Consider the following 21060-nt stretch of genomic DNA (forward strand, 5'->3'; position numbering starts at 1 on the left):
AAAGGGAGGAAATAATAGAGCCTTTGTTGGGCTGCCGACGGAGCAGGGAGCCGCTGCCCGCCTGGATTACGGCATTCCAATGCGGAATGCCGTCGGCTTGCGGGAAGTCGGGCGCATGGCGTGTGCATGGAGCCCGAGAAACAGCGAGACAAAGAACCCCCCAGCAGCTCTGCTGACTTTATGTACATTAATATTAACAGGTCCTCACGTTTGGTTTCTGTACAGACATATACAAATAAGAAACAGCTTCGTATTTACATTAAGTTAATCGAGGCGCTATAAAAAAAACAACAGACCAGCTCGCTAAATTAAGTGTCTCCCGTGCAGACAGCAGAGGTGAGCTCGTGTCCTTGGCGCCTTTGCAGTCACAGTGTAATGTACACTAACCTTTATCCCCTGTCCCGCAGGCGAGCCGCGAGGCAGCGCGGTGCCAACGGGGCGCACGACGGCCACGGGCACCAGCGTTAGGAGCAGGAGGATCCGACGCGGGACCTGCTCTGCTCCCCGGGGTCTGGCACAGAGGAGGGTTTTCTCCCCCCTGAGGCACGCCAGCGGCCCGCGCAGGGTCAATTTGTGTAATGTACACTACCAGCGCCCTGCGGGTCCCGGGGAAGGCACGAGACCGGCGCAGAGCTCGCGGTGGAGGCGACGGCGGCTGCTCGAGGCTGCTCCGGCCCCGGCTGGCTCCGTGGAAGAGCCCCAGGTGTCGAGGGGGGGACCCGCGGCGGGTCACACGATCCTGGTGAGTTCTGTGTTGTCCGACTCGGAGCTGCTGTTGCTCTCCTCCCTAGGGGCACAGGGAAGCGTGAAACCAACCTTTCCCCCCAACGTGGCTCCACAGCCAAGAGGGAATTTCTGCCTTTGAACCTCGGGAGGGTGTTGCCACCTTGCTCAGTCCTTGCCCGTGTTCCCAGACCTCGGGGCAGCTTCCCCGCTGCCACCTCATGCCTCACGCCACTGTTTCCGCGGACGGGATTGGGAAAGGGAGCCTCTCCACCTGCCTGCCACCCACGGCTCCTTGCAGGGCCCTGCACGCACCGTGCTGGGCTCCCGCCAGCCCAGTCTGATCCTGCCTCGCACACCCACGTCATCCTCCCCACTTTGCAACTCCCTGCGACAGCCGGGAGCCATTGGGAGCCGTTGGGAGCTGAGCAACGCTCACCTTAGGTCCTGCAGGGCCTTCTTGTTTTTCTTCCGCTTCTCCTCGTCGATGGGGTAGAGCTTGAACAGGAGCAGGCCCAGCAGGATGAGCCCCACGGGCACCGCCGACACCAGCATCTTCAGAGTGAAATTCACCTCGCTGGGCTGGGAGCAGCCCCGGGTCTGGTACCCTGCAAAGCTACAGAGAGGGAAGAGCCTTCAATACCGGCCAGCAGCTCTTGTCCCGAGGCGCAGGAGCTCTCCTGGGGCAGGGGCATTGGCTATAGGACAGGGCTTTGCCTCCAGGGTGCCCTGAGCCACAGCAGCATCACGGCTGCTAGCCCAGAACCTCAGCGATGCCCTTGCTCCGAGCACGAGGCTTAAGGACATGGCTTAAGGACAGGCGAGTTTGCACAAGGCTGTGTTTTCCCTTTGGGAAAAGGTTATGGATTTAGAGCAGACTTTGGAAGACAAAGGCTCCCAGACACAGAGCCTAGACTGGCTTTGCTCCTCAGCCCCCATTCCTGCAAGGACTCACTCTAAACTGAGCGTGGAGATGCCCAGGGAGACCCCAGAGGCGAACTTGGTGAAGAAGACGTAGAAGGAGAAGAAGATGGCTTCATGGCCACGGGAGTCCGGGTGCTGCAGCTTGAAGTCATCGATGACGTCCGGGAGCATGGACCTGCACGGAGAGGGGCAAGGTGAACGCGTGGACATCCTCCTGCCTCTCCTGGGGGATTTAACACCCACACCCCCATCTTGGGCTGAAACATGGCAAAAGAAAGGCCTCACAAGGACTTAAAAGGCCCTGCAAGGACTCCAGGCTGAGCCAAGAGGTGCGGGTAACGTGGGGACCTTGCACTCACCAGGGCAGGAGGAAGGCAGCTGCGACGCTGATGCCAGCCGCAATGGCCACGATGTAGGTGACGACGAGGTTACTGTCCTGGACCACCACCATGATGAGGAAGGGGATGGCAGACTGGAAAGGGGGCAGAAGGCTCGGTTGGCCTGAGCAGCCACCCCAGCCCTTCCCAATCGCCCTCTCGCGCTCGGGAAGGTCCTGGCTTCCTCCCGGAGCCCCCAGGGCCATTCCAGGACGTCCGGACGCCGCCACTTCCATCCGCAGCCACGTTTGCGGTAGCACAGAAGGCAGCAGGAAGGGCAGATGCCAAAGCGGCCAGCTCCGGGCACGCAGATCGGCTTGCCCCATGCACATCCCGCCGTGCGCCTCTGTGCCCAAGGGGACCCGCTTACCGAGATGCCCACGTAGACCGCAGTCTTCTTCCCGAAGTGGGTGAGAAACCACTGCCAGAGGGGAATGGTCAGGGTGGCCGAGAGCTACGGGGAAGGAAGCGGGTCGCGGCGTTACTAACAGCCAAGATCTCACAGAATCCCAGAATGGTTGAGGTTGGAAGGGACCTCTAGGGATCATCCAGTCCAACCCGTGCTCCAGCAGGGACACCCAGAGCTCGGGGCACCCGGTCGCATCCAGGCAGGTTTGGGAGATCTCCAGAATAGGAGCCTCTCCAGCCTCCCTGGGAAGCCCATTCCAGGGCTCAGGCACCCTCACAGTAAGGAAGTTCCTCCTCACAGGGAGATGGAGCTGCCTGTGGTGCAGCTTGCACCCATTGCCCTTTGTCCTGTCACCAGCCAGATCTCCTGCAAGGCCAGATCACGTCCCAGCAAGAAGCGCAGCCTCCTCCCCATGCCCTGGCCCATCCTTCCCGGCCCTCCCATTCCCACCCACTCCACGGCCCCGCTGCCTGCGCCAGCCTCCTGCATCCCATCGCCAGGAAGGGAGCTGGGATTGGAGTGGCTCCTTGGGGCCACCTGCACCCCAGGGGCCAGTGCCTGTCCGGCACCTGCAGCCCCCATCGGGATCCTTGTCCCCGATTCCCAGAGCCAGGAAGGGCCCTGTTGGTGGCACTGGTGTGTGAACAGGGTGCAGCGGGAGCCAGGGCCTGCTCAGCTCCTGGCAACACCTTGGGGATGGATGGAGCTGGGTGACAGTCCCCTCACGCTGCTCCAATGCAACAGGAGCGGGAGGACAGAGGGCTGCCTTGTCCCAGGACTCCGTCCTCCTCCCGCACCCAGTGGGCTGGGAAGGGAGCTGTTTTACTCCGTCCTCCTGGCAATAACCCCTGGCATCCTTTTCTCGAGGGGGAAGGGAGAGAGAAGTGGCAGGATTTGGACAAGAGGCCCCCCCAGCTCCTGTTCTCCCCCCGTCCTTGGCCGCCTTCGCACGGGAACAAAAGCCCTGCTGTTCTCAGCAGCCGGCCGAGGCCTTTGCAAGGAGTTTGAGGAGCTCCTTCCCCCATCGCCAAGGGCACCTTTGGTCACTGCCCCACAGCCTCCCTCCCCTCGAGCGCCCATCACGGGGGCAGATCCACGGGAGTCCCAGGCTCCTGCAGCGCGATCCCAGCCCAGACGCACCATGATGGCCAGGAGGATGTTCTGGAACTCGTTGCGGAACCCCAGCGTGTAGGTGCAGAACAGGGCAAAGTTGCCCTCCAGCAGCTGCGGAGGAGGCAGAGGGCAGGTTAGTGGGGGGACAGGGACAGCCCACCGGCCCCAACGTGGACACGCTCTCCTTGTGCCCAAAGCAGGGGAACGGAGCAGCCGTTCACCAGCCCATCCAAGGCCACATTCCCTCTCCACCCGGAGCTGCTCCGGCTCTTCAGCCCGGTCGCACCGGGATCCCTGCGTGCTTGTACCCCAGCCCTCGAGCACCGCTGTCCCCCTCGCCCTCCCAGCCCCACCGCGGCCTCACCATGAAGGCCAGCGAGGTGAAGAGGAAGCCGGTGATGAGCTTGATGTAGGCGCCGTGGTTCATCACCAGCTTCAGCCCCCGGAAGAAGGACACGGGCTCATCCGACTGCAGCTCCGAGGCCTCTGCGGTGCAGAGCAGAATCGGGGAATCGTCAGAGCAGCAGAAACAGCAGCCTGGGGTGCAGCACCCAGCAGAGCACCCACCACAGGGCCCGGACAGAGGGGAAAGGAAGGGCCCAGTGACTGGCCTGGCATGAGCTGAGCTGGCCACAAAGCAGAGGGAGGGAAGGACACGCTGCTGGACCTTGGACATCCCGGGAGACTGGAGACTTTGCCAGCCAAGCCTGGCCTGGATTACATTCATCTCCGAGAGGCCGATAAGGCAGATAACTCTTTGGGGCTGTGCTTTGCTGTAACACCCCCCCGAAGATGCTCCGTTCGTGTCCTTCCCACAACGCTGCCCTCTGCAAAACCTTCCTTGCCCCGCACGCCGCTGCCCAAGGAGCGGGGAGGGCTCACAGCGATGCCCCGGGCAGGAGCCACAGCCTCTGCAGGAGCCCCCAGTGTTTCTGCACACTGCAGGGCTTCACAGCTTGCAACTCACTCCAAAGACTATAACGTAGCACCAGGGTCTCCTCTGCACCCCAGACCAACAGCTTTTCCCTGGAACACGTCCCCTGCTTGTTCTTTCTGCTCTTTACAGACAAGCGAGCGTCCACGCAGCAGGACCCGCTCGCCAGAAGACCCTGTCACCCCAAGGTGGCCCACGGGGCATCACCAGCCCTCGTTTCCCTGTTGAGCAGCAGCCCGAGGCCCAGCTCACCTCTCTTCTCCCGCACGCCCACCGAGAGGATCACGGCGCAGAGCACGTAGAGGCCGCCGATGACCCCCGCTGCGATCATGTAGGCGTTTTTCTGCGCGACAAGAGACGGGGAGCCATGAGAGAGGCCGCTGCTCCTCCCGGGAGGCTGCCCTGCCCGTGGGCACAAGCAGCCGCCGCAAGGGGCACGGAGCAGGCGGTGCCGTGGGTGCCCCGTGCCTACCGTGTCCGTGAGCGAGCCGGGCTCGTGCGTCATGTTCACCTCCTCCATGGCCACCGAGGAGTTGGTCTCGCCAAGGAAGACGGCGCTCTGGATGCACGGGGTATCCGCCTTGCCCACAATCTGGCCCTGGATGGCGGTGCCCAGCACGGTGCCCAGCACTTCCACCGTCATTCCTGGGTGGGGAAGCCAGCGGGATTGAGCGCGGCCTTCCCAGAGCCGGGAATGCCGCTCCGTGAGGGAGCCTGGGCCCGGGATGAGCACCAGCTGCCCGCGGAGCCGGGGAGGAAGAGGGCAGAGGAAGGCTCTTACGGTAGGCGGTGGCCGAGTCCCGCTCGCTCTGCTCGCTGCTGATGAACATGGTCAGCGCCGAGTAGGGCACGTGGAAGCACTGCAGGGACATGGGGAGGAAAATGAGCCTGGGGACAAGCTGTGACACCGGGGGAAAGGGGAGCCTGCCCCTTCACCCCCAGCCCTGGCGCACGCGGAGCCCCACTCACCGTCACCAGGGTCTGGAAGAGGCAGTAGAAGATGAGGTACCAGAGCACTTGGCCGCTGGAGATGTCCGGCACGAACCATATGAGGAAGTAGGAGATGACGGCAAACGGCGTGGAGAAGATGATCCTTGGGGAGGAGACAGAGTGAGCCCCGCGGGCAACGGGGACCCCGGGGCGCTGCTGGGCTCAGCTGCGCCTGTGGGCACCTCCATGGGGTCTGGGCACCCCATTCCGGAGGCTCCTCGGAGCCACCCAGGATCTCTGTGTGCTCCAAGTCCCCAACAAGAGGGAGCAACTGCTGAGACCCGGCCAAAGGCAGCAACTCGGGGCGGCTGCCATGCGAAGGGGTTGGGGCTGACTCAGGCACCCAGGGAAAGGGCGGAATCCATGAGAATGGATCCCACTCCAAGCGGAGGGACTGACCCGGCCCTGCTGGAGCTTCCAGCGGCCAGGGCCACATTGGTGCTCCCGGCTGCAGGGTGCGGGTCCCGGGCTCTGGGGGGACGCGGGATGCCGCGTGCCGCAGGGGACGATCCCAGCAGCTCGCTCAAGCACCGGGGCTTGGCCAGCGTCCTGGCAGGACACGGACACATCTCAGCGCTCCGGGCAGCGCCGGGACAGCCCTTATCCCACTGGAGCGGCGGCTCTGCCCAGCGCCCTGCAGTGCCGGAGCCCACAGAGGCTCCAGTGCCGGAGCCCATGGAGACTCCAATGACGGAGCTGCAGTGACGGGAAAGCGCCTGCCACTCAGGAGGAAACCCTCTTCCCGACGGGAAGTGACCCAGGCTGCGCTGGGATCACTCCAGGAGCCGCCTTTTGCCTGGCTTCTCCTTCTCGCGCCTCGTGGCCGCATGCCGGAATTGCGGGGCCGGATCCGGACACAGCACGGAGGCTCCGGAGGGGAGCGGCTTCCCCTCCGGCACCTGCGGGGAGGGCCCAAGCCCTTCTCTGGCGGCCGGCCGCTCCCGGCACTCGCACATTTTTCCGCCCGCGCGTCACTCCGGCGAGGGGGAGGGAAGGGCCCGACGGGGCTCCCGGCGCCGCTCCCGCTTATCGGCGCGCGCACCCACGGGGCGGGGGGAACGTGGAGCCACGGCGCCCGCCCGCCCGGGGCCCCCAGCGCCGCCCGCTCCCCACCTCCCGGTGACTGCGAGTGACCCCGCGGAGGCGGCGGCGGTGACGCGCGCGCCCGCCCATTGGCCCCGGCGCCTGGCGTGTTCCTTTGTGCCGCTCCGCACCCCCTTCCCGCGCGGCGCTTAACCGTTTCCGCACGCCGCCCCGCGGGGAGGGCGTCACGAGGGCGCCGACGGCACCGCGGCCGAGAGCCGGGGACAAAGCGGCGTCCCCGGGGCGCGGACACAGCCGGGGGTGCTGCGGGGCTCAGCCTTGCGGCCCGGCGGGAGCGCAAGGACAAGGGCCTTGTGTGGGTGACCCCGTGGGTGCCGAGGGGTCGGTGCCCGTGCGGTGGCCCCCGAGGTCACCCCACAGCTCCTGGCTTTGCAAGCAGGGAAACTGAGGCAGCAGCGAGCAGCTGCAGCGGCTGCAAGACCCCACGGCTCCCGGGGACTCCCACTCGGACCCCATGGCTCCGGGGGGGCTCCCACCTGGACCGCACGGCTCCGGGGGGGCTCCTGTCCAGGTCTCTCCAGGGCAGCTCAACTCAACCTGGACCCACCTGCCCTTGAGCCACCACCAAGAGCCCGGCGCCAGCCTGGGGCCTGTTCCCCACGCGCCTGGGGGTCCCGCACGCACAGCGGTCCTGACTGATTTTAAGGAACCTCTTGGTGGGATGTGGCCGCTCCATGCCCACCCCCGGCACCACTGCAAGGTTAGAGGTGCCGCGGTGGCCCTGGCCGCCCCACACGGCCCTGCCCCTGCTCTCAGAGCACAGAGCCCACATGGCACAGCACGGCACGGCAGCTATTTCAGGCCCTGGCTTAGGGAACAGGCAACGCTGCCCTGCACTATTTCGGGAAAGCCTGGAAACAGAGGCTGTAATCTGCAGGGGAACAACTGCCTCCCTCCGATTCCTCCCCTCTGCCGCGCCGTGTTCCAGGGGCCCACGGGCACCTGTGACACCCCTTATTTTGGCGCGGGACCTTTTGGCATCAGCATCTGCCGTCCTGCTCCCAATGGGCCCCTAGGAGCCCCTTTGGGCTCCCCGAGCTCCAGTGCCACCTGCTCCAACCCCGTGGGCACCCAGAGCAGTGGCAGCTCCTTGTCCTGCCCCGACGGCCCTTCCCGCCACGATGCCACCTGCTCCGCTGGCGGCAGCCACCAGTGACATGGCTGGGAGCAGAGCCCCGTGGCCACCCCCGCTCCGGAGCGCGGCCCGGACCCGGCTGGAGCTGCTCCAGCTTTAGCATTCCATAGGGAAGCCGGGCCCAGCTAGTGCCGAGGCAGCTCCGGGCTCCTCCAAGGAGCCTGTGCCGACCCGAGTGCGGCCATCGGCAGCTCCTCGCGCTGCCTGTCACCGCACCGGGAACGTGACCGGGCAAGACGCAGCGGGAGCCCATCCAACCGTGCCGGCCTCGTGCCAAGGGACACCCACGAGCTCCTGCCGGCCGGGAATTGCAGTGACGCATCACGAAGGGACCCCGGCGCGGAGCCTCTCACCATGGCATGAGGCGGCCAAAGCGGCTCCAGGAGGTTTTGCTGATGAAGAAGCCCACCATGGGGTCTGTGACAGCGTCCCATGCTCGCCCCACAAACAGGATGATGGAGGCAGAGAAAGGGTCCAGCTGCAAGAGGCAGAGCACGTGTTAGGGCTGGCGAAACCACCGCGAGCTCCGTGCCTGGCCCGACACCCCCTTGGGAGCAGGGACGGGGCCCCGGCCTCTCCTGATCCTTCAGGGCACCCGGGACGCTGGACTCAACTCTCCCGTCTGCTCCAGGGCTGCCCCTTGCCCCACAGTGGCTTTTCTTCCTGGAAAACTCCTCTGTCTTGGGAGCAAGTTGCGCGGATACACCCCATGGAGCTGACAGGGCTGCTCGCGCTGCCCCGGGAGCTCCGCCAGGATTAACGGGGTGGATCATGACCCTACGAGAGGATGGACAGCACGATCCTATTTGATATCCTGGGAAAACCAAGGCGCTGAGCGGCCACATGACTTTGCACGAGGCCACGCGGCGCAAGCGGGCGGCCCGGGGGTGGCCGCGGCGGGGACGTGACCGCGAGGAGCCCAGATCTCCCATCAAAGCGGAGACAACTCCAGCATGACGGAAGCTCTGGAACTTCCCGCAGGGAAGCGGCGCCGGCAAATCCAGCGCGTTGCAGCCCACCCAGCCAGCACCCATAGGCAGCGCTGCCCCAAGGACCCCCCTGGGGACACGGGGGGACCCGCGCGTCCCAGGCCACCTCTTACCTGCGCCACGTCGAGCAGGTAGATCTGGAGGAAGAAGCCGAGCACGCAGCCCGTGGTCTGGTAGGGAGCCCCGCCGACGGCGTAGCAGAGCTTGCTGCACACCGAGAGCTTGGCGCGGCCCTCCTGCGACAGCGACAGCGCTCAGTGCCACCGATCCCAGTGGGAAGCGGCACCGGCAGCGGCCGGGAAGCGGCCGGGAAGCGGCGGCGGCTCCGGGCGGGCGGCAGGAGGCCGGCGGTGGCGGCGGGGGGGCTCCGCTCGGCGCCGCCGCCCCCGGCCATGCCCGCTGCGCGCCCCGCCGATGAATGGGCCGCGCCGCGCCGCGCCCGCGCGCTACATGGGGCCGCGCGGCCCGCCCCTTCCTCCTCCCCATCCTCCTCCTCCTTCTCCTCCTCCTCCTCCCCTCCCCCTCGCAGGCCTGGCCTTCCTCAGCTGCACCGCTCTGTCCCAGCTGCTTGTCCCTGACTCCGCTCCATCCCCTTCCCCATTCTCATCCCCCTCCCATTCCCCATCCCCTTTTCCATCCTCTTCCTCGTCCTCCTGTCTTTCCACCCCCTCACCTCCAACTCTTTCCCCATCACTTCCCCCATCCCCTTTCTCTTCCCTTTCCCCATCCCCTTCCTCATCCCCTTCCCCATCTCTTTTTCCATCCCTTTCCTCATCCTCCTGTCTTTCCACCCCCTCTCCTTCATTCCCTTCTCCACCCCCTTTCTCATCCCTTTCCCCACTCCCTTCCTCATCCCCTTCCTCATCCCCTTCCTCATCCCCTTCCTCATCCCCTTCCCATCCCCTTCCCATCCCCTTCCCATCCCCTTCCCATCCCCTTCCCATCCCTCTTCCCATCCCTCTTCCCATCCCTCTTCCCATCCCTTTTCCCATCCCCTTCCTCATCTGCTTCCCAAACCCCTTCCCCATCCCTTTTCCCACCCCCTTCCCCATCCCTTTTCCCACACCCTTCCCCATCCCCTTCCCTATCCTCCTGCCTTTCCACCCCCTCCCTTCTCCCATTCCTCTCCCCCCTCCACCCCATCTCTTGCCCCATCCTTCCCCTCCCTCCTCAGCTCCAAGGCCTCTGTCCTGGTGGATGAGCAGGAGGAGGAGGGAGAAGCTGCCCAAGAGCCGGGTTTCCCAGTGGAGGGGACGGTGCCAGCAGAGGCTCTGGGAGCCCCAGTGTCCCTTGGGCACCCGGTTCAGGAGGGCAGGGGGCCGGATGTAGGGCTGGGACTGTGACACGGAGACCCCCCCCTCGGTCCGAACAGCCCCCACATGAGCCAGGATGGTCCCGACCTTCCAAGTTTTCCAAAGTTCCTTAAAATGTCTGCAACAGCTGCCTTGGCTTCCCCTCCCCCAGGCAGGAATTTGGAGAGCAGGGAAGGAGCCGGGTGCAGCCGCCGGCCCTGGCGTCGGGAGCCGCCGCTGGGCGCCCGCGTCGCCCTTCTGGCTGCCGGCAGCGCCTGCCGTGTCCGAGCTGCTCGCTGCAAAGTCTGCGGAGCTGCAGCCCGCGGGCGGGACACTCCGAAAGGAAAGGGGGACTCCGTGCCCACCGCCAAAGCCTGGAGTGGGATCCTCTGCAGCCAAACCGGTGCCGGTGCTCGGAGGGTGGCCGCCCGCTGCCACCCATGGGGCCCTTCAGCAGCCGAGGAAATTCCAAGGCTTCGGGGAGCAGAAGCCGTGGAGCCCCGGGCAGCCACTGGTGTCACCAGGTGCGCGTCACGCTGGCGCTTCCTGCCCGTCCCGGTGCATCAGCGAGTCACCCTGGGCACAGCTGGGAAGGGCGTCCGGGCAAACTCCTCTCCTGCCCATCTGCTCATGCAGCCCCGGGGCATGAGGGAGCGCGGGGCGGGCGGCGAGTGGTGCCGGCTCCGCTCCCTGGGCCGGTTCAGCCGAGACGGATGCTGAGCCAGCCTGGCTGAGCTGAGACTGAGACGGATGCTGAGCCAGGCAGGGCCGGGTTTGCATGTCCCGAGGGCAGAGCTGGGAGCCTCGCAGTACAATCAGCAGAGAGGTGCGATGAGTTGGGCAGGGCTCAGCACCCAGAGCAGTGTCCCTGGTGCCGCCGGGGGACATCTCGCCATCCATTGGGCTATGTGTTGGAGTCCACGTTGAAGTGAATGGCACCGGCGCGGCCCCCATTGGAACCGGCCCTGCTCCGGTCTCTCCCTGCAAAGTGGAGATGTGCCAGGTTCTCCTGCAGGAGCAGGGAGGGTTGCAGGGCACCCAGGCACCCCGTCAGCTCCGGAGTAACCTCATCCTTAGGGCTGATACATTGGGATTCCTAGCTTTCTTCTTCTCCAGAGCTCTTCAGATCCTGATGTTTTGGGCATTCCTGGTCCTTGAGCAAAGCACCCAGAAACTGCCTTGGGCAAAAGAGATCTTCAGGAGGGCAACAAGCAGCCCTTCGTGCCAGGACCGAGGCAGGGAGGCTCCCGGTAGCAGTAGCCTCCATGTGCAGACGCCGCAGAGGTAGAGAGCAGGACAGCGCCTTCCGTGTCCTTCCCCGGATTGGGAGGCTCTTCTCCCTGCAGTTTCCTGCTGGGGAATCTGGTCCCTTCCAGCAGATGCTGGGGAGGATCCTGCAGGATGCAGCACCAAAGGAGCCTCCGGAATTGCCGTTCAGCTGCCGAGCCCGGGGATAGGGAGGGAGCAGCTCTGCGGGTGCTGGGTGCAGCAAGGCCCGGGGCAGGCGCTGGGCAATGGGGAGGGCACCCGAAACGCAGCGGCCCTGCCCGGCGGGGAGCGAAGGAGGGCGAGCAAAGGGCTGCGGGGCAGGCGGCGAGACGCCCCAATCGGCCCCGCAGGGACCCAGGGCACCCGGCAGAGCTGGTGCCACGTGCAGGTGCCCTGGGCCCGGCTACCGGCTGCCCAACGTGGCCAGGCCAGGCCCCGGTGCACAGGAGGCTCCGAGCGTTTCTTGGCATCTCCTGGCATCCATCGGGAGCACTGAGAGGCACCTTGGCTGGGGACACTGCAGGGCAGCCCTTGGGCCAGGGCTTGGCAGCTCCCGCTGCTCTTTCCCAGAGATCCTGCTGCTCTTTCCCAACGTTTTCTTGGGGAGAAAGGGGACGTGTTGCAGCAGGGCACACGCGCCAGCTGGCCCCACGTGCTAGACCATCCCATGGGAGCGTCACAGGGACAGGAGCAGGATGGGGCTGTTCCCGGGTCCCTGGCAGGGTGGTTGGTGGTGCAGGCGCGAGGCCACAGCAAAGGGGCATTGACCGAGCAGGGAGGCTGCAGGGCATCACGGCTGCGTTCACAGCCTCCACTGCCTCTTGGAAGCTCTGCGGTTTCCTCTTGGAATGGCTGTGACTCCTTCCTGGTGGGCACTGGGAATTCCGCTGTTCCTGCTGGACCCGGTTGGGATTTGGGGGGTGCAGGGCTCTGGGGGAGGCTGTGCACTGTGGAGAAGCGCGTTTGAGCTGGAGCTTCAAAGTCCGGCCGTGCTGTCAGGGGAATCCAAAGGGCACGGTGCCTTTTGGGAATTGCAGTCATGCCGGAGCCGTGCCAGGTGCGGGCAGAGCCGTGCCCGGCGTTGCAGGGATGTCGGAGCAGCTCGTGCCAGCCGGGGAGCCCTGCCGCCCTCCGGGCCAACGGAGCGGGGTGCAGCCTGGCCGGGAGCAGCAGGAGGAGGAGGGAGAAGAGGAGGAGGAGGAAGAGGAGGAGGAGGAAGAGGGAGGAGGCTGCTGGCTCATCCCCTCGCCCCTTCCCCTGCCGCCCTGGTGCCCAGGGCTAGTCCAGGATGTTTGTGCAGCCGGTGCAAACACTCGCTGGGCGCCGCGGGCCAGGAGAGGCTCTCAGCTCGTGTTTGTCCCACCTGGAGAGGCCAGGATGAGAGGTCTGCGGGGGCTGGCGTGGCCTCTCCATCCCCTCCCGTGAGGCCTCGGTGCCTCTGGAAGCCGGGTCGTGCTCCAACAAGCCCTGGGAAACCCTTGGAAGTCCCTGAGGCCACCAGGGTGGGACGTGATGGCCAAGAGCTGGAAGGCTGTGGGAATTGCTTGCTCAGGTGATGGTGCTGGCCAGGCTGGACCGGGCAGCCTGGAGACTCCTTCGAGGACAGGGACGAGCCTGGTCTGGCCCCCTCCATCCTCCGGGGCACCTGGAGGCTCCAGGGATCCCCAGCACCTGGCTGCTCCGTCCCAGTTCTCCCTCTCGTGGCTGAGGAATTGCAATGCTGTGTGGGCAGGAGCCACATTGCTGGGCCTGGGAGCCCAGCACCCTTGTGCGGTGCTCAGCACCCTCCCTGTCCCCATTCTGCAATGTCCCCATTCTGCAGTGTCCCCATCGCAGGGCCTGGCCAAGCTCTGCAAGCTCAGATGCAGCTCATAGGAGCAAGGAAGGGCTGGGGCTGCCCTTGGGACACCCCCCGCGGGCCTTGGGGACAGCAGCCGGTCAGGGCCCCTGCTCCTCGGCCTCCCTGCTGCTGTCTGCTGGGTCCGCAGGGGGAAACTGAGTCACGGTGGCCCCCAAGAACCTTCATTTGGCCATCATGCTGGGCGCGCTGCGCAGCCCTGCCCTCCCTGGGCATCCCCGAGGGGAACACAAGGGGCGCGGGGGCTCCAGGCCGGCCCAGGGCTCCTGCCGAGCTCTGCAGCGGGGTCCGGAACCGGTACCGGGCCGTGCGCGGTGCTGCCGGCTCCGGGGCCGCCGGGCCCGAGCTCCAGCAGGTGGCGCCCCGCGCCCGCCCAGCGGCGACCGGGAGGGACCGGGACCGGGCTGGACCCGACTGGGCAGGACCGGGCCGGGCTGGACCCCGCTCAGCACCCGCCGGGCCGCGCTGGTGCCTGAGCCGGGGCCAGTCTCTCCGTCTGGTCCCCTGCGGGGAGGAGGAGGCACCATTTGGTCCCTGTCACCTCCTGAGCGCTCCTGATGCTCAAGCGGTTGATCCTCACAACCCTCATGGGTCTGGCTGATGATGGAGGTTTGGGGTTGCTGAGGAGGAGCACGGACCTTCCTCCCCTCGGCCCCGTGGCCCTGGGCGCGAGCTGCGGCTCTCGCTGCCCTTCCCGGGATCGATGTCAGGGGCTTCTCTATGGGGCTCGTGGCTCCCAGGACGCGTCCCTGGCAGAGCTGCGGATGCTGCGAGTGCTTCCCGCCTCGGGGCTTACATGGGAAAGGGAAATGGGGCACTAGGAGAGCGCCAGTGGCTGGAAACACATCCGCTCACCCCAGGGCGGACTTTGTAGTGGCACGTGAGTACTGATCCCGGCTGCTGCGGAAGGCGGGAGCCTTCCCAAGCTTTCAATGAGTTTACAGCTCTTCCCAGCAGGACTTTGGTGTTGGAAAAAACATTGTGTCCCAGCTGGGCTTGTTCGGGTCCCCTGAGGACAACCATGTCCTACCGAGCCATGTCATCCACCGAGCAGGGAAAACCGTTCATTTGTGGTAATAATTACCCAGCGGGGTGAAGTGCAGGGGAGATGGCAACACACAGGATTGGCCATGTGCTGCATCCCGGTGACCTGAGGGCAGCAGGGAGCTCTGGAGCCCCCAAGTCACCAAAAAAAGGGCCCTTGGCTGCCGGGCTGGACAGAGGCTACTGGGAGCCCATGGCAAGGCCTGGATCAGCCTTCACTCATCTCCTTGTCCTGTCCAGCCCATTCAAGACTAAAGAGCCTGGTTCCCCCAGCACTAGTTTTCCAGCTGCACTTCCCAGTGGGAGGCTGCAAGGTACCTGGGTGGAGGCAACCAAAATCCTCCTTGCAAGCATGGGAGAGGCTGTGCTTGAGGCTTGGCTAAGCTGTAGCTTTTGGGTTTTTCTTTTCATATGAAATCTGTATCTGTGCCATTCTCACGCTCCTGGCGGCCGATTTGGTTGGGAATTTGCAAGCGCCGGCATCGTATTCACGGGAGGAATTTGATAATCAAATAAGCTCCTTGCTCCGGTGACCGCCTGCAGCGGGACATCCCGCCCGCCCCACTGCATGTGCAAGGCGCCTGCCGCGGGTCCTGAGGGGCCTCGGGGGGGATACAGGTGACCTGGGCGCTGCCTTGGGGTCCCCGGGGGTTCGAGGGCAAGTGGGGAAGGGAGCAGCGAGGGCTGCAGGTGCCCGAGGAAGGGCCCGGGGCTGCCGGGGCATCTCGGCCGGGATGTGCCCGGAGACCACCGAGATATTTAAAAGTGTGCCCCCTGACCCCCCCCCCTTCAAGGGGGCGGGGCGAAAGGGCCATTCCCGCCCTTTATGTAGATATCCGCCCGCCGATTGGCTGCCGGGGGTGTCGGGGTGGGGCCGGGAGCCGCAGACAGGTTATAAGAGCGGGGGGAAACAATGCGCCGCGTCCCGGCCCGGGGGCTGCCGCCGCGCCGGGAGGTGCGTGCTGGGCGGGGGGCAGCCCCCTTGCCCGGGGGGCGGTCATGGTGGCCCTGTCCTAGCCGGGGACGCCCCCACCTTGGTGGCCGGAGGGTTTTCCCGGCCCCCCGGGGTGTCCCCGGCCACGTGCCCCTGATCCGCGGCTCTCCGCCAGGTTCTGTCCGCCAGCTTCTCCATGCAGCCATGGAGCTGGACTCCTTCCAGCACTACTTCTACGACCACGAGGCCGAGGAGGATTCCTACCGCTCCACGGCGCCCAGCGAGGACATCTGGAAGAAGTTCGAGCTGGTGCCCACGCCGCCCTTGTCGCCGCTGGGACCCCCGGGGGACAAAGCCTGTTGCTCCGGCGCGGAGGAGCGAGCGACTTGGCTCTCCCGCTCCTGCCTGGCCGGGGAAGAGCCGGAGTATCTCATAGACACGGGGGAGATTTTTGGGAACCTGAGCGCCTTCATCCTCAAGGATTGCATGTGGAGTGGCTTCTCGGCGCGAGAAAGACTGGAAAAGGCGATGACGGAGAAACTTTCCGCTGGCCCGCCCAGGGCGAGCGCCCACAAACCCTCCTTCGCCTACGACTTCGGGTTCAGCAGCTCGCTGAGCGAGTGCGTGGATCCTGCTGCCGTCTTCCTGTGCCCGCTGCCCGACAGCAAGATCCTGCCGTCCTCGGGATCCGAGGGCCAGAGCGATTCGGGTAAGGAAGGGCTCAGGGTACCGGGGCGCCCGGGCCGGAGCCTCCACTCCGGGCAGCGCCTTTGTTGCCGGTCCTGGCAGCGAGAACAAAGGGAAGCTGCCCGCTTCTCTTCCCGGGGGATTCGTGTCGGGCAATCCCGGCCGCTGGCAGGGAGGCCACCGGGACACCCCACTTCCCCGCGCGTTGCCGCCGCGTCCCGGGCCGGGCGAAGTTTGCAGCGTGGCAAGTTTTTTCCGGCGCGCTCCGTTCCCCGCTCGGTTCCGCCGCCTCCCCCGGGCGGGTCAGCGCCGCGGGTCCCCTTGTTCCCGGCCGGGGGGCGGTTTGTCCGGTGGGGCGGCCCGGACGCAGCCCGGAGCTCCCCCGGCGCCCGCGGGCGGTTCCGAGAAGCGGCCCCTCGCCCGCTTAGGGGGAGACGCCGCCGTAGCCCCGAGGGGGTCCCGCGCTCAGCCCCGGGGGGGCCGCGTCCCGGTGACCCCGATAACAAATCCGCTCGGCGGGAGCCGCGCGGTCACCTGCGCGCGGTGACTCAGACCGGGCCGCGCCGCGGGACCGGGATTTAATTCCATTAGGAGCGCAGGGCCACTAAGCAGGTCGCGGGCGCTAAGAGGCTTTCACGGCGATGCGGGGCGGGGGAAGGAGCGGCCCGGGGTCGGTGTCGGTGCCGGTACCGGGGCCGGTGCCGTCCGAGCCACGTGGGCCCCGAACAAAAAGCAACAGATTGCAAACAATGAGCGGGGGGCCCCGCTGACGGGCGGGCGCGGGGGCCAATGGGGACCCCGCGCGGCGGCTACGGGGACAGTCCAGCCCCGCGGGGCAGCCAATGGGCGGCTCCTGGGGGGCGGGGCCTGGCGGACCCACTTTTATTAATGGGAGACCCCCCCCACCCCCCGTTTTGAGGGGTCCGTCCGCGCGCGGAGCGGAGGCGCGCGGCTGAGAACGGCCGCGTTGTGACACTGATGAGAGCAGCTGTGGCCCCGGCCGGGCGCAGCGGGGTCCCTGTCCCGTCCCTGAGCTGTACCCCTCTTGGAGGGGGGTGGAGGGGTCAGGGGATGCTCCGGGGGGGTCACGGAACCTGGTGGCCTTTTCCTGGGACCCCCTTTGCCCTCCTGGTCCCCACTGGGGCCAGTGTTGGGTGCCCGGGAGGCCTCGGTGCCCTGGGACGGGGTCTTAACTTGTGTGAAGTAACAAGTTGCTGAAAGGAGTGCAGGAACAAAGGGCAGTGCTGCCCGCCCGGCACCCAGACCCTCATTTCCAATTCCAATGGGGCTTGGAAGCACCCGGCTGCCTCTGGGTAGATCCGGAAAGATCCGTGGCGCTCGTGTCTGCCCAAGCTTCCAAGAGTTCAGTGCTCTGCGGGCGGTTGTGCCTCAGGATCTTCTCGCCTGTTGCTTCTTTATCCCAAGCGAGCGCTGCCTGTAGTGCCCAGGGGAGGCAGGTGAATGAAGCTCTATCCCAATTCCAGGTGCACAAAGTAGAAGGAAAGACATTCCCATTTGGGAATGGAAATGGATTGGGTGATGCTGTGGGGTGTTTAAATCCTCTGGCCACTCTGGTGCTGCAGCGGGCGAGTGCTTGGGCCCTGCAGGTGACAGCCGAGGGGCTGATAAGTGACATCTGCTTTTGCTGTGCCTGTTTTTGAGCAGAAGGTGAAGAGATCGACGTGGTGACAGTGGAGAAGAGACAATCGCTGGCGCTGCGGCAGCCGGTCACCATCACGCTGCGCGCTGACCCCCTGGACCCCTGCATGAAACGCTTCCACATCTCCATCCACCAGCAGCAGCACAACTACGCGGCCCGCTCGCCGCCCGACGCCGGGACGGAGCCGCCGGAGCCGGAGGTTGCTGTCGAGCCGGCCCTGGAAAGCGCCCTGCCGGAGCCCGGCTCGCCCAAAAGCGCCGGCGCCCCCGGCTCCGACACCGAGGACGTGGCCAAGAGGAGAAACCACAACTACCTGGAGCGCAAGCGGCGCAACGACCTGCGCTCGCGCTTCCTCGCGCTGCGGGACCAGGTGCCCGGCCTCGCCGGCTGCCCCAAGACGCCCAAGGTGGTGATCCTGAGCAAGTCATCCGAGTACCTGCAGTCGCTCGTCAGCGCCGAGCGCAGGATGGCGGCCGAGAAGCGGCAGCTGCGGCTGCGCCAGAGCCAGCTGCTCCGCCGGATCGCTCACCTGCAGGGCCACTAGCCGCGGCATCCCGCTATCCCGGCTCCTTTTGCACATTTGTTTGGTTGGAGCGGGGCTCAGGGCGCGCGCTGCAGCCACCGCACGTGTCCTGCTGCCATCCTGATAACGCTACTGGGATCTATCCCAGTGTGTCCACCTCTCTTTGTAGGCTGCAGCGCCCGGAGCTTGTGTGGGGCTGGATCCCATGGGATCGGGCTGGTGGGGAAGCCTCTCTTCCCAAGCGGCTGGTCCTCTCGGCTCGGGCCGGACTTTACCTCACTTTCTTACACTCCACGCACTAGCCCGTCTTGAATTTTTTGTGTGTCCTAGAAACCGCTGCTCTTACTGCGAGTCTTATACTGGAGGCTGTGTTTTTATACTGTATTTTTGTACCACTTTTTGAGAAGTATTGGTAAAGAGTTTGGTTTTTTATATACCTTTTTTTTGGGGGGGGGGGTGGTCCCTGCTGCGGGGGGAGGGCTCGGCCCTACTGCACTTTAGGGGGATCGGGAAGGGGCCGGTTCCTGCCTGGCTCCCCCCTTTGCCATGGGAGGGGGGCCCTCCCTGTCCCCTTTCCCTCCTCCTGTTTGTCCCTGGCCAAGGGGCTCCCGGGGGACATGGCGGGAGCGTCGCTGCCCCCGCGGCCCCGGCAGCCCCCGCCTGACCTGCTGAGACATGTTAGAGTTAACACTGTGGTCGGATTTAGCACTTTCTTCGTTACCTCACACTTCATAAATAAATAAGTTGCAAAAATGGCTTGGGTTGCCTTTTTCCATGGAGGGGGCAGCGGGTTTGTGCCCAGAACCTGCTCTGTGTATTGGACCAATGGAGCAATGCAGGGATGAGGGCAAAAATCTGCCCTGCAATGAGGGGGTAAGATAGCCCCCGCCCTCAGCCTCCTGATCCCCTGGGATTGGGATTTCTCCCAGACCGCAGTGTGCTGTGGAATGAGGCACCTGGATTATTTTTCCTCCTTTTAAGTGGCTTTGTAGAAGAGGAGAGGGGGGCTGTAACCGTAACCTCCCTGATGGGGCTAGGGAGCCCGTAACTCTATAGGAGGGCACGGAGCGGGAATGCAATCCGCTCGCTCCGAGGGTCCTGTGAGCGCTTCCTGGGCTTGGATCTGCCGAATGGGTGAAATTATATATAGGTATCCTATCCCACGCCCCGAACCTGGTGCTTTGGGGTCATGGTTGTGCTGGCGGCAAGAGTCTTGCCCTAAATGCAGGAGAGCAGAGGGCCAGGGATCTGGTTACTGCTGAGAGAGGCCGGGAAGGAGCCGCAGAGCCGGTTCTCCTGCGGGAGCCTTGGAAATTCTGATTTGGCAGCAAAAGCCCCAAAATACCTCGTACCCACATCCCTGTGGGGTCTTGGGCTCAGTGCGCTGCATCCCAGCATCTCAGAACCTTCCGTGAGGTTTTCGTCACTGCTGGGAGATGGGAAAGATCTTTTAAACCCAGGTTCTTTTAAACCTCAGAGCCCAGCATTGGGGAAACCTGACTTTGGGGAGAAATCTGAGAACTGCAATAAAACCGCTGGTATCAGTTCAAAGGCAGCGAGGAGGGTTGTGGTGTCCTGCTGCGCTCAGGGCCCGAGGAAGCAGCCTGACGGGCCCGGCGGTGCCGCGGCCTCACGCCTGGCTTGGCACATTCCTGCATGGATTGATGCGATCCGGCACTAATCCCGGTTCTGCCAATGGGTGCCGGTCCTGGGCCCCGCGGCCGGGCGAGCATCCCGCGGCTCCCTGTTGCTATGGCGAAGGATGGGTGTTGCTAGGGCGAGTGGGCGCCGTGGCGATGCCCTCCCCTGTTGTCTCCCTGGCAACTGTCTCCCTGCCTCCCTGCCCCTCTCTGTCGCCATGGCGATGGTTGCCTGCTCCCGTTCCTCCCTGTGTTGCCATGGCGATGGTTTGCCCCTCCAAGGAGGCCACAGTCACTATGGCAACACTGGCCTTCCTGTTGCTATGGCAACACTCCCCTCTGCCCTGTTGCTATGGCAACAGTATCCTTCCTAATCTCCCCCCCAAGTAAATAAACAAACAAACAAACTCCCGATGCTCTTGGCTGCTCATGGGGACCCGAGAGGGCCCCGGTGCCCCCGACTCTGCTTTGGGGAGAGCCGTGGGCCCCCCCGGGGGCTGCTAGGGCCATGATGGGACAGGGACCCACCACGGGGATGGGACAGGGACAGCGAGCGGCCCTGGGGCAGGGAATAGTCCAGGAGAGCGGGAGGGGGACGGCCAGGGCTCCCGCCCGGGCAGGGCAGGGGCCGGGCTCAGGGCCTCCCCATCCTGTCCCTCCCTATCCCCATCCCTAGCCCTATCCCCATCCCCATCCCCACCCTGTCCTGTCTCTCCGCATCCCTCCTGGTCCCCACTCCCACCCCACCCTGGTCCTGTACCTCCCCATCCCTGTTCCTCATCCTCGTTCTCATCCCCATCCCCCATCCCCATCCCCGTCCCCCATCCCTGTCCCCCATCCCCGTCCCCCATCCCTGTCCCCCATTCCCATCCCCATCCCCTTCCCCTTTCCTGTCTCTCATCCCTATCCCCATTCCCGTCCCTATCCCCATCCCTGTCCCCCATCCCCTTCCCTGTCCCCATCCCTATCCTCCATCCCTGTTCCCATTCTGTCCCCATTCCCATCCCCATCCCTGTCCCCCATTCCTGTCCCCTTCCCCATTCCTGTCTCTCATCCCTATCCCCATTCCCGTCCCTGTCCCCATCCCTGTCCCCCATCCACATCCCTGTCCCCCATCCCCGTTCCCATCCTGTCCCCATTCCCATCCCCATCCCCGTCCCTATCCCCATCCCTGTCCCCCATCCCCATCCCTATCCCCCATCCCCGTTCCCATTCTGTCCCTATTCCCATCCCTGTCCCTGTCCCCCATTCCTGTCTGCATACCCATTCCTGTCCCTCATCCCTATCCCCATCCCCATCCCCGTCCCTATCCCCATCCCTGTCCTCCATCCACATCTCTGTCCCCCATCCCCATCCCTGTCCCCCATTCCCATCCCCATTCCTGTCCCTCATCCCTATCCCCATCCCCGTCCCTATCCCCATCCCATCCCATCCCATCCCATCCCATCCCATCCC

General features: G+C 65.1%; 3 protein-coding genes across 3 annotated transcripts in view; 2 read left to right on the forward strand and 1 right to left on the reverse strand.

Moving 5' to 3' along the window:
* Positions 1-170: 170 nt before the first annotated feature.
* MFSD2A (major facilitator superfamily domain containing 2A) lies at positions 171-10121 on the reverse strand. The gene is made up of 14 exons (XM_026043434.1): positions 10099-10121; positions 8812-8934; positions 8063-8187; positions 5450-5573; positions 5262-5340; positions 4953-5125; positions 4733-4823; positions 3911-4032; positions 3574-3657; positions 2395-2478; positions 2007-2119; positions 1679-1822; positions 1163-1339; positions 171-787 (listed from the first exon to the last, which is right to left on the reverse strand). The coding sequence occupies exons 3-14, from the start codon at positions 8119-8121 to the stop codon at positions 730-732; spliced, it is 1308 nt and encodes a 435-aa protein (XP_025899219.1). The 5' UTR covers positions 8122-8187; positions 8812-8934; positions 10099-10121; the 3' UTR covers positions 171-729.
* Positions 10122-10460: 339 nt separating this feature from the next.
* MYCL (MYCL proto-oncogene, bHLH transcription factor) lies at positions 10461-18354 on the forward strand. The gene is made up of 3 exons (XM_026043422.1): positions 10461-10514; positions 15271-15804; positions 17448-18354. The coding sequence occupies exons 2-3, from the start codon at positions 15300-15302 to the stop codon at positions 17984-17986; spliced, it is 1044 nt and encodes a 347-aa protein (XP_025899207.1). The 5' UTR covers positions 10461-10514; positions 15271-15299; the 3' UTR covers positions 17987-18354.
* Positions 18355-19823: 1469 nt separating this feature from the next.
* Positions 19824-21060, forward strand: part of TRIT1 (tRNA isopentenyltransferase 1) — a 10218-nt gene continuing 8981 nt past the window's right edge. The window contains exon 1 of the mRNA XM_026043502.1: positions 19824-19832. Within this exon, the coding sequence (XP_025899287.1) occupies positions 19824-19832 (9 nt within the window). The remainder of the gene's footprint in view (positions 19833-21060) is intronic.

This window comes from Nothoprocta perdicaria, unplaced genomic scaffold, assembly GCF_003342845.1.
Source record: "Nothoprocta perdicaria isolate Ctin4 unplaced genomic scaffold, notPer1 scaffold_33, whole genome shotgun sequence".
Lineage (NCBI taxonomy): Eukaryota > Metazoa > Chordata > Aves > Tinamiformes > Tinamidae > Nothoprocta > Nothoprocta perdicaria.

Bases quoted from the DNA above. Each gene is read 5' to 3' on its own strand.
- MFSD2A (XM_026043434.1), bottom strand. From the start codon at position 8,121: ATGGTGGGCTTCTTCATCAGCAAAACCTCCTGGAGCCGCTTTGGCCGC. The intron at 3,658-3,910 runs GTGAGGCCGCGG...CCTCCTCCGCAG, and splicing joins TCACCTCGCTGGCCTTCATG to CTGCTGGAGGGCAACTTTGC. The intron at 1,340-1,678 runs GTGAGTCCTTGC...CCCTCTCTGTAG, and splicing joins ATCTCCACGCTCAGTTTAGA to CTTTGCAGGGTACCAGACCC.
- MYCL (XM_026043422.1), top strand. From the start codon at position 15,300: ATGGAGCTGGACTCCTTCCAGCACTACTTCTACGACCACGAGGCCGAG. The intron at 15,805-17,447 runs GTAAGGAAGGGC...GTTTTTGAGCAG, and splicing joins CGAGGGCCAGAGCGATTCGG to AAGGTGAAGAGATCGACGTG.